At 51.0% G+C, this 14,670-nt stretch overlaps 1 protein-coding gene across 1 annotated transcript in view; it reads right to left on the bottom strand.

The window, feature by feature from the left end:
- Ark2c (arkadia (RNF111) C-terminal like ring finger ubiquitin ligase 2C) overlaps positions 1-13,997 on the bottom strand; it is a 104,087-nt gene extending 90,090 nt beyond the window's left edge. Inside the window, exon 1 of the mRNA XM_055622543.1 lies at positions 13,901-13,997. Within this exon, the coding sequence (XP_055478518.1) occupies positions 13,901-13,961 (61 nt within the window). The 5' untranslated portion in view covers positions 13,962-13,997. The remainder of the gene's footprint in view (positions 1-13,900) is intronic.
- Between the last annotated feature and the right edge of the window lie 673 nt (positions 13,998-14,670).

Consider the following 14,670-nt stretch of genomic DNA (forward strand, 5'->3'; position numbering starts at 1 on the left):
GACCTGGGCATATCAGCATGGTTAGCACGGTTCAGCCTGGAAGTGTCCCTGGCTGATGGCCTCTGCCTCTCTATTGGGAATCTGGGAGTGGCAGGGTGAGGGCATTGTAGGGCACACTGAGCAGGTGAGAGAAAAGGCAGAAAACCCAGCGACAAGAACTGAAGCTTGAATTCCTGTGAATAACGCACATGTGTGTGCACACATGCAAGGAGGAAGTGGTAAATGTGCGGGGTCCCAGGGGAACAAGACTAACGGCCTCACAGAAGCCCTTCCTGCTTCCTCCATGTGCATTCACAGCAAAGGGGCAGTTGTCAGGAAGAAGACCCTCTCCACATAGGAAACCTACTGACACCCAAATGCTGGGCTTCCAAGGTTCCAGAACAGGAAGAAATAAACTTCTGTTTTGTTCTTGCAACCGGAATAAAGACTCGCACAGTAGCTAAGGATGGCACCACCCCCAAGAGGAAGATCAAGGCTCAGGAGACCTTGAGCAGGTAGTTACCAATCAACATGGTAACTCAGTGTAGGGGAACTCCCTTCAGCCAGCCTTGAGCTAGGTTCCCAGGCTAACAGGTCCCATGTCATGTTCCAGGCATCGAGTTGAATGGATGTTTCTAGAAGTCACACACTCTCATTCACGTACGTGTGCACACACAGAGCGCAGATGTCTGTGGCTGGATAGTTTGGGAAATGCTAGCGAAGGGAAACTCAAGATCTCTTTCATGGCATCCCTTACGGAGCTCTGAACCAGGTAACCCAGGAGGCAGCTCTTCAAGGCAGGGGCATTTGTGCGGCACTACAGGATTGTGGGCAGGTGCGACTTTCCACAAAAGTCCTTTTAGCAGCAAAGGGCCCTGGCATCCGGTGAAAGCTGTGAGAACTCCCACCCCATGTTCCTATGGCGAGCCCAGTGCCACTTGCATCTTCTAGAAGTCTCTCAGACATACCTCAACCTCTTCCTCTCCTCCAAGCCCACACCCCACCTCCCATCACTGAGTATGCTAACCCCATTACAGAGAGTACCGGCCATCATTGCTCTCTGGGAGACCGTGGAACCCCGGCATGTTTTCATGGTCTTCTAGAACAATGGGCAGCTCACAACAAGCCTGGGCTCAGAGCAGACTGTGAATGTGATTCCTGAGGAAAAGGCAGTCTTGTTCTGTGGATGGTTGGGGTCGATAGTGAGGCCTGATAATACCCCAGGTCGCCCCACCCTCAACAGGGCTCCTTCCCTGTTGCCCCGTAGCATAGTTCCCCCATCCCATCCTGCCCGGTGCACTTCCTTTAACCCTGTTCAGCCAAAGCAGCTCCACTCCCAGAACATCTGTCTCCAGGCTAAGACAGCACCAAGTAAATACCTTGGGCCCGTCCACCCATCCATTTCCCACAGAGCTCAGTTTCTTCAGGGCACATAAGGGACTGCAGCCATGCCTGGCACAGTACATGGATATGTCTGTTGCTGTTCTTGTGTTGGTGTCATCATTTTGTCCCCAGACTTGAACAAACTCAAGTCTCACTTAACTTGAGCCTCCTTTATAGCCCTGTTAGGAGGCCACTGTGATTGTTCCCATTTTGTAGATGAGACTGCTGAGGCTCACAAAGTTCTTCCTCTTACCATTTTCAAGGTGGCAGGAAGCAGCAGAGGGTGGCTGCACAGGCGGCCACGCGTAACCGTGAGGCCAGCCTGCTGGGCACCTGGCGTCACGGCAGGTGCAGCATATCCACGGCTTACTTCACCATGGCAGGTAAGGGTGACAGCCCTACTGTCAGAGGCCGGAACCAATGGCCTAAAGTGTTGAGCACTTCGGAGGGAGACCTCGAACATCCTGTCACCCCTCACGTGACTCTTCTGAGGACACAGAGAATCCCGCCCCCAGGAGTGCTCAGGCAGGTGCAGACCGGCAAAGGGAGAACAGTGAACGGGTGAGAGGGAGAAGCAGAGAACCACCCGTGGAAATGGCCAGGCCAGTGGAAAGGGCAGGAGAAAGAAGGGGGATGGAATGGTGGGATGGCAATGAGACAAAAGGACCTGATACTCCAGAAAAAGAAAAGAAAATTCAGACAAAGGTGACAGCCACAGGACTCTGACATTTACCTCTTGGATTAGATTTGGGCCAGAACTGGCTGACAGCTGCAGTGTGCAGCCCTCCCTCCCCCGGAGGGCCCACAGACATCCGTGGGGTTTAGTAGCCTCTCCCCATCCAAGATGACAGTCCACGCTGCTGCCCAGACTGACCACTGATTTACTTCGGGTTGTTGGTGAGGTGGGGGGGCTGTCTGTGCGTTCTCTACCCATTTCAGGAGTGTCCAGGGTGTCCCCAGGGAGGCTGTGGCCAGAGGCCGTCTGTGTCTCTGTTGCCCACACTCGAAATGGAGGCTGCTTAAACAATTGAGCTATATGCAACATGCCTGGCCTTCTCCTGCCTGCCCAGATACCCCTGTGCACTCCCATACCCTGGAAATTGTTTCTGACCTGGACAGGCAGGTGCACGCAGAAGGGGAGGGGCACCTGGATGGGGTTAGGAAAATGACCGTCTCGTGCTAAGTACTTCCAGGGTCTTGTGTATTTACACTCCATAACGCATCATGATTGGCTTCTATCACCATCTCATGGCGCTGATATGAAGTCAACACTACACTATCTTTTCAGAAGAGGGGATTAAGATCCTGAGAAGAACAAGTTGCCCAGCTGGTAGGTGGTAAGCCAGATCACCTGAAGGCAAAATCTAGGCATTGTTGGCTATCACTTTGTGAGTGTGATGTGCATGTATTTGTGTGTGTTTGTGTGTTCGCATATGTGTGACCCTCTCTTCTTCTTCCTCCCTACCTCTACCACACACACATCACCACCCCTTCCTGAAGCTCACTCAACGAACACAGAAAACCGGGGTGGGGGGTGTGCTAAGGAAGACTTAGTTTGAAGTGACTCAAAAAAGGTCTGGAAATAGCAAACAGTGATGTCTGCACAACACTGTGTGTGGGTATATTTAATACTATTGACTTAAGAGGCACAATAAGAGAAAAAAAGACAAAAGACAATCTTGGTGCTCCAGAAACAGCTCCAGGTGAGCATCCCCTCAGGAGGCCTCTCTCATACCCCAACTGTGACTCCATCTCTGAGCCCTGACCTCCTTTTGCCCAGTTACACACCTATTTTCTTCAAGACTCACCCAGGCACACCTGGCGAACCCACACTTAGCTGCCCACCTGCAGGCGGTGGTGCACTCATAGCACTGTCCACCTGGCCTTAGGTCAAGACCCAAGAGCCTTCAGAGTCGAGAGACCTGGCTCCCTTTCCTACTGGGGCTTTGCAGAGTCCAGGCTGCAGCCACTAGATAGCTTGGGTCTCCAGTGCGGGGAGGAGGAGGCCTTGGACCAAGTATCCCCCACCCACTCCTGAAGTGCTCACAATTCTGTGGGAAGTAAAGCAACCCCCACAGCTGGGGCATGGCCTACATTGGGAATATCACAAAGTTTGTGTAAAGTCAGATCCCTTGTTTGTCTAAAACTCACTTTTTCTACAAATTCAGGACTTAAAACTAGACGCTGCAGTTTGCCCCACATTAAGTCCAGGCCCTTTTCTGACCCCAGACTCAGAGTTCTGGGTTCATCCAAGCACAGATCTAGTTTCCTTGAAGTCTAGAGGCTACGTGAGGGTGAATACCCACTTGCCAGGGGGAGGACCCTCAGGTATGGGCACAGACCTGGCATATATAGGACTGGTAAATGGCCCTGCTGATGGGAGCCTGGGGGCAGTAACAATGGAGCTGGACTTGGACACCTCTCTTACCTTCTCATCCTGTTCTTTATTTCTTCCACATCTCTCTGGGAAGGCACAGGGGCATTTCAGGAGAAATGTCACCCCAGGTTAGTACCCACCTCAGCTCCTCTGTCTGCCCTCACTTGCCAGGCACAACCTGGCTTGGACCCCTCACTCGAGATGGCCTATCCTCTTGCTCATGCCCCTGCTTCAGCTTTGCACCATGTCTTACTGCCAGTCTTTGGAGGCTTTGTGGCAGGCAACACCTGCTCTGGGGTAACTGCAGCACCCCTCAATTTCCTAGCGCTGGGGTGCCTCCCTCCTGGCCTGGCCTGACTTCCCCCTCTGCCCATGAGGTGAGGCCAAGGCTGGGGCTTGCTCGATCTGGCATCCAAAGAGGCTCTGGTGAACACTGACTAAACCAGGACAGAAGCCCTGTCCAGCTAGCTACTTCTGTGGTCACCCTCCGTAGAAGTTGGGTAGGTACATTTTAGGTTGCGGGGTGACGGTAGTGCAGGAAGCTGTAAGAAGAGATGCCTGGGCCTAAGTCTTCCTGTCTCTCTACTCCTTCAGCAGAATGCGATCTTCAGCTCTGTTCAGCAGGCCAAGGCCTCAGTGGTTAAAGTGGTAGGTAGTGCGGGGCCCTGTGGTTTTTCACACCAGGGAATGAGCCCTGCCAAGAAGGCTGGGGTTTCAGGGAAGAGCATCTTTGGGCCAAGGAAAGACGGCCCACAGTGGGAATGGTCACATGGATCCATCAGTTCTCACAGAGCTAGGGAGCAGAAGCTCTGAGATGGGGGGCAGGCCAGAAAGCCTGGCAGCCTAAAGGGGCCCCTGAACTCTCAAGATGGGGGCAAAAGGGATTCAGGCAGCTGCGGAGGAAAGCTGCAGTGACTTAAAGCTGTTTGGAGAGACAGGGAGCAAGGCACCCCACCTCTGGCCCCACATTAGAGGGGAGGGGACGGAAGCAGCAGCTGTCTGGGTTTCTTCCATCCTTGAGAAAGGTGTTGGCTGAACCCTGCTCCCTCCTGCCTGGGGTTCCTAGCCCTCTACCTCCTCTCCGACACTTCCTCTCCTGGGCTGGGGAGGCCAGCGCCAAGAGCTAGCAAGCATGTGCTGGCACTGTCATATCTAAGCCGCCATGTGGGTGATGTCAGCATCCCTTTCTGGATGAGAGGGCTACCCATCCCAAGGCAGCACACCTCATTCGTGTTTCAAGTAAAGTCACCTCCTGCCCAACACTGCTCCTTCCCTGCCTACGGCACCATGTAACCTGCCAACAGAAGGGCACTCGCCCCCAGTGAGCCAAGGCACAAATGCCTGCCTCCCAGAGAAAAGGCAGAAAAGGGCAGAGGAAGTGCAAGTTCACACCAAGAGGAAATCATGGTTTTTCAGAGCAGGAAGGGTAATTAGGCCGATTATCTCCTTGGCAGACAGGAAGTGAAGTCGGACAGCCCTCGGCTTTGGCCAGCCCCACAGGGTGGTTAGTAACAGAGCGGGAGGGAAGCCAGGACTATTTCCACCGAGCTCCACATGGGCCCTTGTTACTCTTGCCTTCAGCTGGCTTCTCTGCTCATTTCATGCACATCACTTCATGTAACAAGCCCCGGAAAGCACAAACTACAGACTCACCGTCTGATGGACAGGGAACCAGAACTGATGCTAAGACACACTTGCTCAAGACCAATGTGCACGTTCCTGGCAGAAGAGGAACCAAACCCTGGGCTGCTGCTGACATCATGTGAGCTGCCCTCCTCCACAAGCCCCTAGCCTGTGCCCTCACTGAGCCTTGGTGAAAAGGCCCGGTAGACGGCAGGAACTATCATGACAACCTTTGCCGGGTTAGGCCTGCAACCCATGACACTCATAGTGCACAGATACCACCTGGAATGGCTCAAGAGAAATGTTGCAAGGCCACTAAAAGGAATGCCTGTGAGAATAGCACAGCAAACTAGGAAATCGCTCATAACATTAAATAAAGATGAAGAATGTTGCTGGGCCTAGTGTCGAAGGCCTGGAACCCCAGCTACTCTGAGGCAGGAAGATCCAAGTTTGAGGCCAGTCTAGACAACTTGGGAAGACTCTCTAAAATTTTTTTTAAAAATTAAAAACTAAGGGCTGAGACGTAGCTCAGTGGTGGAGCACTTGCCTAGCATGCATGAGGGCATCTCTGCTACTGAAGGCATAAAAACTCCACACACAAGCACACACCAAATGCACATACAAAAATGTGGAAGGCATTTTCATGCATGTGCTTAGTGGATCGAAGCAGGGCATATGCCCTGGCTTTACTTTCTAAACTCCCCAAATCGGGATTCCTTCATCTCTGTGATATAGGGTGTGTCATCTGCGAGGTCACCGAGGTGACACCGCAGCACGGACTCTCGACAGAGGAGGCACCTCTCAGAAGGAGCAGCCATTCTATCTGAGGAAATGAGGGCACAGATGCCTGTGAAGAATTTACCATCCCAGGACACAGCTCCCAGCCAGAGGTCCTGCGGGCACTTGAGTCCCCCCGAGACAGCCTAACCCTGCACTTTAGAGTTCCCTTGTGGGCATATAGGCTCAGTGCTGAAAACATAACCCCTTCTTATTGACAGCCCCCTGTGGACACGGAGCCTGGCTTTCTGAGTTGCCCCCACCAGATGCAAATGGCAAGCAAGGATTGCTTTCCTGTATTGGGGTGGCGGTGGGGGTCCTCACAGTAGGCAAACTACAGAAATGATATGTGCCAACCCTGAGGCCACACCTCACCTGTCAATACCCTCCTTGCTGCCAATGCCATACCACGCCTTTGCGTTCCAACTTTGCTCCTGAAGATTGGTCCCTTCTAGCTTCCTCTTCCCCGTGGGTACAGGTGAATCTGTCTCTCTCTCTCTCTCTCTCTCTCTCTCTCTCTCTCTCTCTCTCCCCCTTCCCCAAACCCAGCTAGGATCTTGGCACACAAATGCCCTGTAGTCTCTTTTCTCAAGGGTTGAAATTCAATAAAACTTCAGACTGTGACATCTGGACAGAGTGACACAGCTGCCAGACAAGCTGAGGTTTTGAGGCAGGCAGCTCCCAAGGAGAGCCCAGCAGCTGAAGATACATGTGAACAAGCCAGTAAGGGACACCAGACATGGGGAGAGCATCATGACAACAGAGCGATTGTTACTACTGAGGCTTGTGTCCTGCTCCCACTGAAAGTGAAGAAAAGCCCTATAGGTCTCTGTTCCCAGACATCACCACCGTCCCCTTCTCTCTGTCAAATTCCATGTTTATCCACAAACTGGGTTCGTAGCTCACTGTTCCCCTCATCTCCATTTGTTTTTGTGATCTTACACTGTCCAAGGTACACCAAAGCCCTACTGTCACTCAGCCCTCCACATTGACTTGATCCTGGCCATCCCTTCCTCATGGCAAGGCCCATGACATAAGCCTTCATCTCACTCCTTAGAGCTGGGATCTGAGCACAGTAGAACACATTACTCCTGTTTATTGGAAAATCAGTGGCCAAAAAAGCAAGTCCAAACTGTCCCAAAGGCCTGAGAAACTGGCCTCAAAACCCCTTCCAGACTTGTCTGCACATTCTATAGCCCTTGTGCTGTGTGACCCTGGACTTATGATTCGGGGAGACTTATTCAAACACAGGAGCACTACCCTACTGCTTTCTGCGCAGGTCTCCCCACCCCCCGTGTGCACATGCCATACGCATGCCCTGTCCCCCACCCCACCTGGTGCGCTCCACCTCGACATACATGCCACCTCCGAGGCACACACACCAATGCGCCATAGTGTTGCCATCCCTGACCCAATGTGACCCTGATCCTTAGGACAGTAGATGCGGACAGTTGTGAAGGGGAGGAGCAGCTATCTAGTGTGTCCTTGACACCTGCTGTGTGCCAGGTGCCTTTGAGCAGTTGAAAGACACTCTATGAGGTCGATTTCACGATGGTCATTATCCAGATGATGCTCAGAATGGTACCTATATTTTCCCCTCAGGCCAAGAAAGCCAAGAGTCAAGTCCTAGACTACTCCAAATTAGATCACGCTGGCATCCACTTGGGCCCCCTGCTCAGATGTCTTGGGCAGCCTCTGGTTTTCTGAGAGATGCTCTCTGCACCTCAGCATGTGTCTTAGGTCGTCTCTCTTCTGCACCTCCTTAGCGCAGTGTTTGGTCAAGTAGGGATCTAATGAATATTCATTAACTAAAATGAATGAACAAGTAAGAGAATGGAGGAATGAATGAGTGAGCATATGAGGAACAGGCATTGCAAGTAGTTCATCAATTATCCTGAGCCTCTCCAAGGAAAGCCCCTTGGTGACACTAATTGCCAGGAATTTTTAAAAGCTATTTACATCCTTAGAGAAGCTAAAGTGAAAGTGTACTGTACATTGGGCAGCAGTGGTCTGGTAGACTTGAGAGACCCACAGTTGTGAGTCAGAGACAAAAGCCAATTGCCCTGTGGCCAGCTCTAGGAGGGCTACATCTAATTCCAGATATAGCCAGAAGCTGTGACTTCACCTTCCTAGGAAGCCATCAAGTTTCCAAAGAGAAATTCCGGACTGCTTATTTAAAGAGAGAAAGGACAAGGAGAAGGGGTTGGGCAGAAGGTAAGACATGACAAGAGAGGCTGGCCTGTCATCTGGATTCAAGAGCATCAGCAGTCTGGACAGCCTTACCCCTCGTCTTCAAAGTGTAATTGTATTTGCTGTTTTGTGGGGAAATTCTCCTTAAGAAAACTCATTCATTAAGTGGGGCTTATCTGATACTGGTCAGAAGGGGAATCCAGAGCAAACTGGAACAAGAGATGTGTTTCAGCTCATCAGAGAGCTTGGGGTTCCAGATCCATTTATAGACGGCTTGTTCAAAATCCTGGAGTCAAAAGTCCCTACAGCAGATAGGTGTCTGAGTGAATAAAATGACAATGTGCAATGGCTTGATGGTTGCTAGATTGTAAAGCTGGGGGAGAAGTCTCCTGAACGTGTCAGTTATTTAGCTCTGATAACCTGGATCGTATACAGTAGAGACTCAGTAAATTGCTAAGGCATGGTTGCCATCAAGCCAATTGCATTCTATACTATTACTGGCTCATTGAAAAACCATCCTTGAAATAAATCGCTGGAGAATTCTGAAACACTGGACATTAAAGTAAAAAAATAAAAGCTTAGCATTGGTTAACATTGATCTGTCTTTACGGGAAATGAGAGTTGTCACCCAATTTATTTTGATTGTTGTTGAGGTTAGATGAAAGTGTTATTTTTGCTTTGCCAAACCTAGGCTTCAAATAAGCCAAAAAGAAAGTAAGTTAAAGAAAAACCAGAAAACCTTCAAGGGCCTGGTTTCATAGACCTGTATATCTCCTTCTGCACACACCATAACACAAGCCTGCGACAGGAACGTCCATGTGTGTCCATGTGTCACAGTAAATCAGTTCAGTTTTTCCACCCAGGCTGGGAAGAGGCGAACAAAGGACCTGAGCAAAGAGAGCGGCCCGTGGGGGTGGGGAGTGTCTCCTGAGGCCACAAAGAAGGCAAAGAAGCAGAGTGGTCAGGCAACAGTGAAGTGGCAGGGCCATTCACCCTGAGGGGACCATGGGAGGCCCTCCCGGAACAGCTTAGAGGAGCCAGGACTAAGCCTGTCTGCCAAGAGAAACAGCCTTAAAATGATGACCCCTTGAAGGAACCATGAATTTCTTTAATCAACTGATTTCCTCTGGTGTCTAAAATGCCTCATTTAACAAGGCTTGTTCTGGGCTGACATTGAATAGATGTAATTGACAAATGCTTGAATTTGGGTTCCACTGGGTGGGTGGGGGAGATACTTCTCTTTTGGCTTTTCCAGAGCAATGACAGGAAGGCGGGTGGGGGATACTTCGAAGGGGTCTTGCAATTCAATTTGGACATAGGTCCTGACTTCCCTCCTGACCTCCCCACCCCCACCTCAACGAGCACACACTCTGAGACAATGGCCAGATCTCGTTTGCTTTCTCCCCAGAGAGGCCCTAGGGCCGCAGATGAAGCAGCTGTCAGGCAAGCAGGCTATAATCAGCTTTAACTGGCTCACAGCCCACAGAAAGTACAGACTCTTATTCCTACAGTCCCAGGTGGAGCTGCCAGCCCTAGGATGGGGAGGGGTCCCAGGCCTTTCCATCCCATGCATCTTTCTTACGAAGGATCTAAATGAGGATCTTACACTCTAGGTCTCAAGAATCTCAATATACACATAGAAAAGGATGTTTTAGTGCTTTGGATCATGGCTTCAGCTACATGTCACGTGTAACACCCCCCCACATGATTTATAAGGACAGTAAATCAATGAGACAGTGAACAAAAAGTTAAGACACAACTCAAAATGGGTTTTTTCAGGTGAGTCAATACTCCAAGATTGCTAGTTAAGTCCAGTATCCCTTTTCTCAACCTTAGTGTGATTTCTCCTTCCTTCCCAGTGCCTTGTCCATTGGACACTACGATGAAAGTGGAGGGGACTGAGTGCACAGGTGGCCAAAGACAGGGGGTCTGTATGGGGTTGGGCTGTTTCAGCGTGACAGAACAACTGACCCTTCCCGAGGCCCCAGGCTTCTATTGTTACAAGATATGGAGTACATGAGATTAAAGTCACCATATCTATACCACAAAAAGGGAAAGAAAAAGAGGGAGGGGGAGGGAAAAAAGGAAAGTAAAAGAAAAGGCATTCACTCAAATCTTACAATGGGCGGTGGGGGTGGTGGGTGAGGTTGAGGACAGAAAAGCAAGGAGGCTCTAAACAGCAGGATACGACAATAAATGGGAAAACAGCAAGAGAAAAAGCACACTAGGTTAATATAGGAAAACTAGTTCTTTATTGAGATTGTATATTAGTATTAGTGGATTCTGTGTGTAACAATGTCATCATGCACACGATACAAAAAAAAAAAAAAGAAAAAATAAAGAAAAAAATAAAGAACAGAAAAGGCTGGGCCCACCATGCTTCGGAAGGGGAACAGAACAAAAGCAGCGTACAATGAGCAGATGGCCCGGGCTACACGGCCACAGTGCGGTTCGGCAGGGTAACATCTCTAACCGAGGCTGTACATTGTCAACTGGGGGATGTAAAAAATACAGACCATGCTTTAGTTTTAGTACAAGAAAAGGTGAAAAGATACACAACCAAAAAGATATCTGATACATAAAAAATTACCCACAAAATAAGAACAGGAAGTAATTAAGCACAGCAGAACACGCTACCCCTGTTTAATGGAAAACCATTTTGCTGAGGTTTTTGTCTTGAGGATTTTTTTTTTTCTGTTTTGTTTTGTTTTACATTTTTTTCTTTTTTCAGATCGCCAAAGGCATTCTGAGGCGGCTACTTGGTACTATTTCCGAAAGGCCCTCAAAGTAGGCACCTTATTCTTTGGTGATTGCTGCTGTTTTGTTTCGGTTTTCAAGCAGGTCTAGCTGGCCAGGCAGCAGAAGGGAGCTGGCTGTTAAAGGGGTGGCCCTGAGGGCCAGGGCAGACATCCAAAGATGCCCCTAATGTTGTACAATTAAACAATTAGGACCCTATGGCCACAGCAGCTCCCCTTAAGCCAGGGACCTTGGTGCACCAATTTTTCAGAGACTGAAATAGCAGCAACTGTCGTTTCATTATAGATTTTCTTTTTAATAGATATTTAATAAATTTTGCCTCCATCTACATGGTATGCCTGGGTGCTGCCAGGAGGCCAACTGATGGTCACCCAGACAAGTGAGAAATGGGCTGCTGCAGCCTCCAAGCCAAGGCAAAAGGAATCCACTTAACAGGGATTTACAGAGCAATGTACTCAGCTAAACAAGATGAAGATACAAAAATGGTTATTTCGCTATATCTATTCTGAAATGGCCCTACAAGCTACACTACTACAATGGAATCTAAAGGAACAGGCTTAAGCTAGCAGACTAGCTAATCGTTTTACAAGAAAATTGTGGTTTAGGACCTTTGAGTTAAGCATTAGTATCCTCTATCGGAAGGTCATGAGTTCTTAGCACATTGTGGTAAATTTCACCCACAGACCAACTCACCCCTCAGACCCTAAAAATTCCTGTGGGCGTGTTTACCAGGAAAGTTTGCCACTGCAATTCTGACAGGCAGAATTGGTTTGGTTGGGTTTTTGTTGGTGGAGGGCAGAGTTATTAAAAATAAAATTTAAAGGCAGCTGAATAATTTGAATTTCAAAATATGGAACCAGCATGCTGCAATGGTATTTAGAGAGTGGTGGTATTAATGAGGATGATAATGATTTAATCAGGATAATTATACTTTCAGGCTCAACATCCTTCTTAATCATTTTTGAATTTCTGCCTAGTGTACTGTTCCACACCCGTTTTAAGAGGAAATGCCAAGTAATAAGAGATAATTGTGTATTGGGGAGAGGGTGGCATTTCGTGATCTCATCTGACCTCCCCTCTTACCCTCCCCACCCCAAGCTGGCCTGAGATAGGGGATACTGCCGCTTAAATAGCAATGCCTTCCTCTGATGGAGACAGGAAATGGTTAAGAGGGGTGTCACAATACAGCTAAATGCGGAGGCAGAAGGGTCACAGCGCACACAGCAGCGAGTTGACCATTCACTGAGCTACACGATGAAGAAAAAAAAAAGATTTGATAAATGCAGAATGTCATCGTTCTATCATCACACACAAAAAAAACTGCAGTTCAAACAGGCCTAAGGGGCCAACCTTGCCTTTCTTTGGGTTTCTGGGGAGAGGTGCCAAAGGAGGGGGGGCTGGGCTTTCCTGGCCTGCTGCAGACTGGCCCCTGGAGCGCACTAAAGGACTGGCCCTGTGACCCCTCCCCTGCTCTGACTCGGAGGACCGCGGGGTCTGCAAAGGGAAGACATCATTCTTGTAGGGGGTGGGGGGGACTTAGCCAGTAGGGATTTAAGCAGACGTGGAATGGGAGAGAAGAAACATTTCCAAGAGAAATGTGAGTCCAGAGGCAGAATACAAAAAGGAAAAAAAAAAAAAAAAAAAAATGAAATGTATCTCAGATTTGCTTTGGGAGGTGGGAATTTTTGATTAAAAGAAAATGGAAGAAATGTGGGGTGGGGGAAGAAAAAGGGGAAACCAAGCTATTGTTGCGGGGGAATGTAAGGATAGGGGTGTGGGGAAGGGGTACCGTGCAAACACACCCCATATACAGCAGTTAAAAACAAAGACAGCACCAGCCTGCTGCTTGGTCAACCCCTGCCCCGGGCAAAGGCCTGGCATATGGGCAGCTCCCTCATCCTCACGCACAGCTCAACACCCAAGGAACACACAACCGGCTCCGGACCAGCCCAGGGGTGCAAGGCAGGAGTGCAAGGCAGCGCACGTCTGATTTCCGAAGCGCTTATGCACACGCGCACATATGTATACATGCATACACACGCGCGCGCGTGCACACACACACACACACACACACACACGCACGCACACATACAAGCCTTTTGAACCTATAAATGCAACTGTCACACAAAGACAGTTGCGGAAAGAGGTGTGAAGGGGCACAGAATAAGGGCAATAAAACCAAAATAATTACATGAGAAAAGAAAGGGACAAGAATGTGCAGGAGAGGGAAGGGGTTGGAGCATGGGATGGGGCTGATGCTCAGATCCCAGGTCGCTGCCCATCGACCTTAAGGCCCCCAAAATGAAAAATTACAAAACACATATGTGCCTTAAAAAAAAAAAAAAGGCAAATCACAGAAAATCAAATCAAACATATTCTCTTACTCTCTCTCTGTCTCTGTCTGTCTGTCTCTCTCTGTCTCTCTCTCTCTCTCTCACACACACACACACACACACACTCACACACACAAGGCATGCATCTCTCTCCTTCTTTCGGTCACACGGGGATAGGTAGGGGAAGGGGCTGTGATTTGGAGGAGGAACCATGTCCGCCGCAAATAATAATTTTAAAAAATATGGGGCTGGGGAGGAAGGGACCCAAATTCAGCAAATCCTAACTTCACTACAAAAGCTCCCGCAAGGGTGCCACCCCACATTCGGGGGTCTCCCCAGAAGGGGGTGGGGAGCGGCACGGCTCGCCTCGCCCCGCGGCTGTGCCTGCGCCCCCGCCCGCGCGCCCGCCCCCGCCCCCGCCCAGTGCCTGCGGCGATCAGCGCTCGGAAGGAAGCAGACCCCGAAAGGAAAAAAGCGATACCTCTGTTTCGCACAGAGCCAAACACTGGAAGCACGAGATAGCCGACGTGGACCAGGACCATCCTGGCTCCTCGCGCAGCGGCGGCGGCGGCGGCTGCGCGCGGGCCCTTTGTGGCGCGGCTCCGGGGCGCGGGCGGCGGGGCTGCGGGAGCCGCCGGGGCGGGAGGCGGAGCGCGGGGCGCGGGCGGCGGGGCGGCGGCTGGCGGGGAGACAGATGGCCCATGGAAAGGCTCCCTTCCCGGCCCCTCTCGACATTCAAAGGCGCTGGGGCCGCAGCTGCCGCCACACAAAGGCGCGCGCAGCCAATGGGAGCGGAGCGCGGCGCGGCGCGGCCTCGCCGGAACCGCGGGGGACAGCGGGGACCGCGGGCGCGCGGGGCGGGGGAGGAGGTGACGGCTGGAGGAGCGAGCGGCCAATCGCGGGCCCCGCTGCGGTGCGCGCGCTGGTGGGGGGAAGGGGGGAGTGGGGCGCGTGGAGCCTGGCGCGGTCCTCCGGCCGCAGCGCGCAGCGCCCTGAGCGCACACACACGCACACACACACACACACACACACACGCGCGCGCGCCGGCGGCGTGCACACGGAGCGTGCACACAACGGGAGACACGCTCCCGGACCGGTGGAGGTGCGTTCATCAGCGCAGAGGCAGGCAGGGAGTGCACACGACCCAGAGGTCCCCGGGCACCGCACGCGGGTCACTCGGGGACGTGCGCACAGAGGCTGGCGCACGTGCAGAGCCTACTGCAGACGCAAGTGAAGCTGGAAAGCCAGCAA

This window comes from Psammomys obesus, unplaced genomic scaffold (genome assembly GCF_907164565.1).
Source record: "Psammomys obesus unplaced genomic scaffold, mPsaObe1.curated_primary_1811, whole genome shotgun sequence".
Taxonomy (NCBI): Eukaryota; Metazoa; Chordata; class Mammalia; order Rodentia; family Muridae; genus Psammomys; species Psammomys obesus.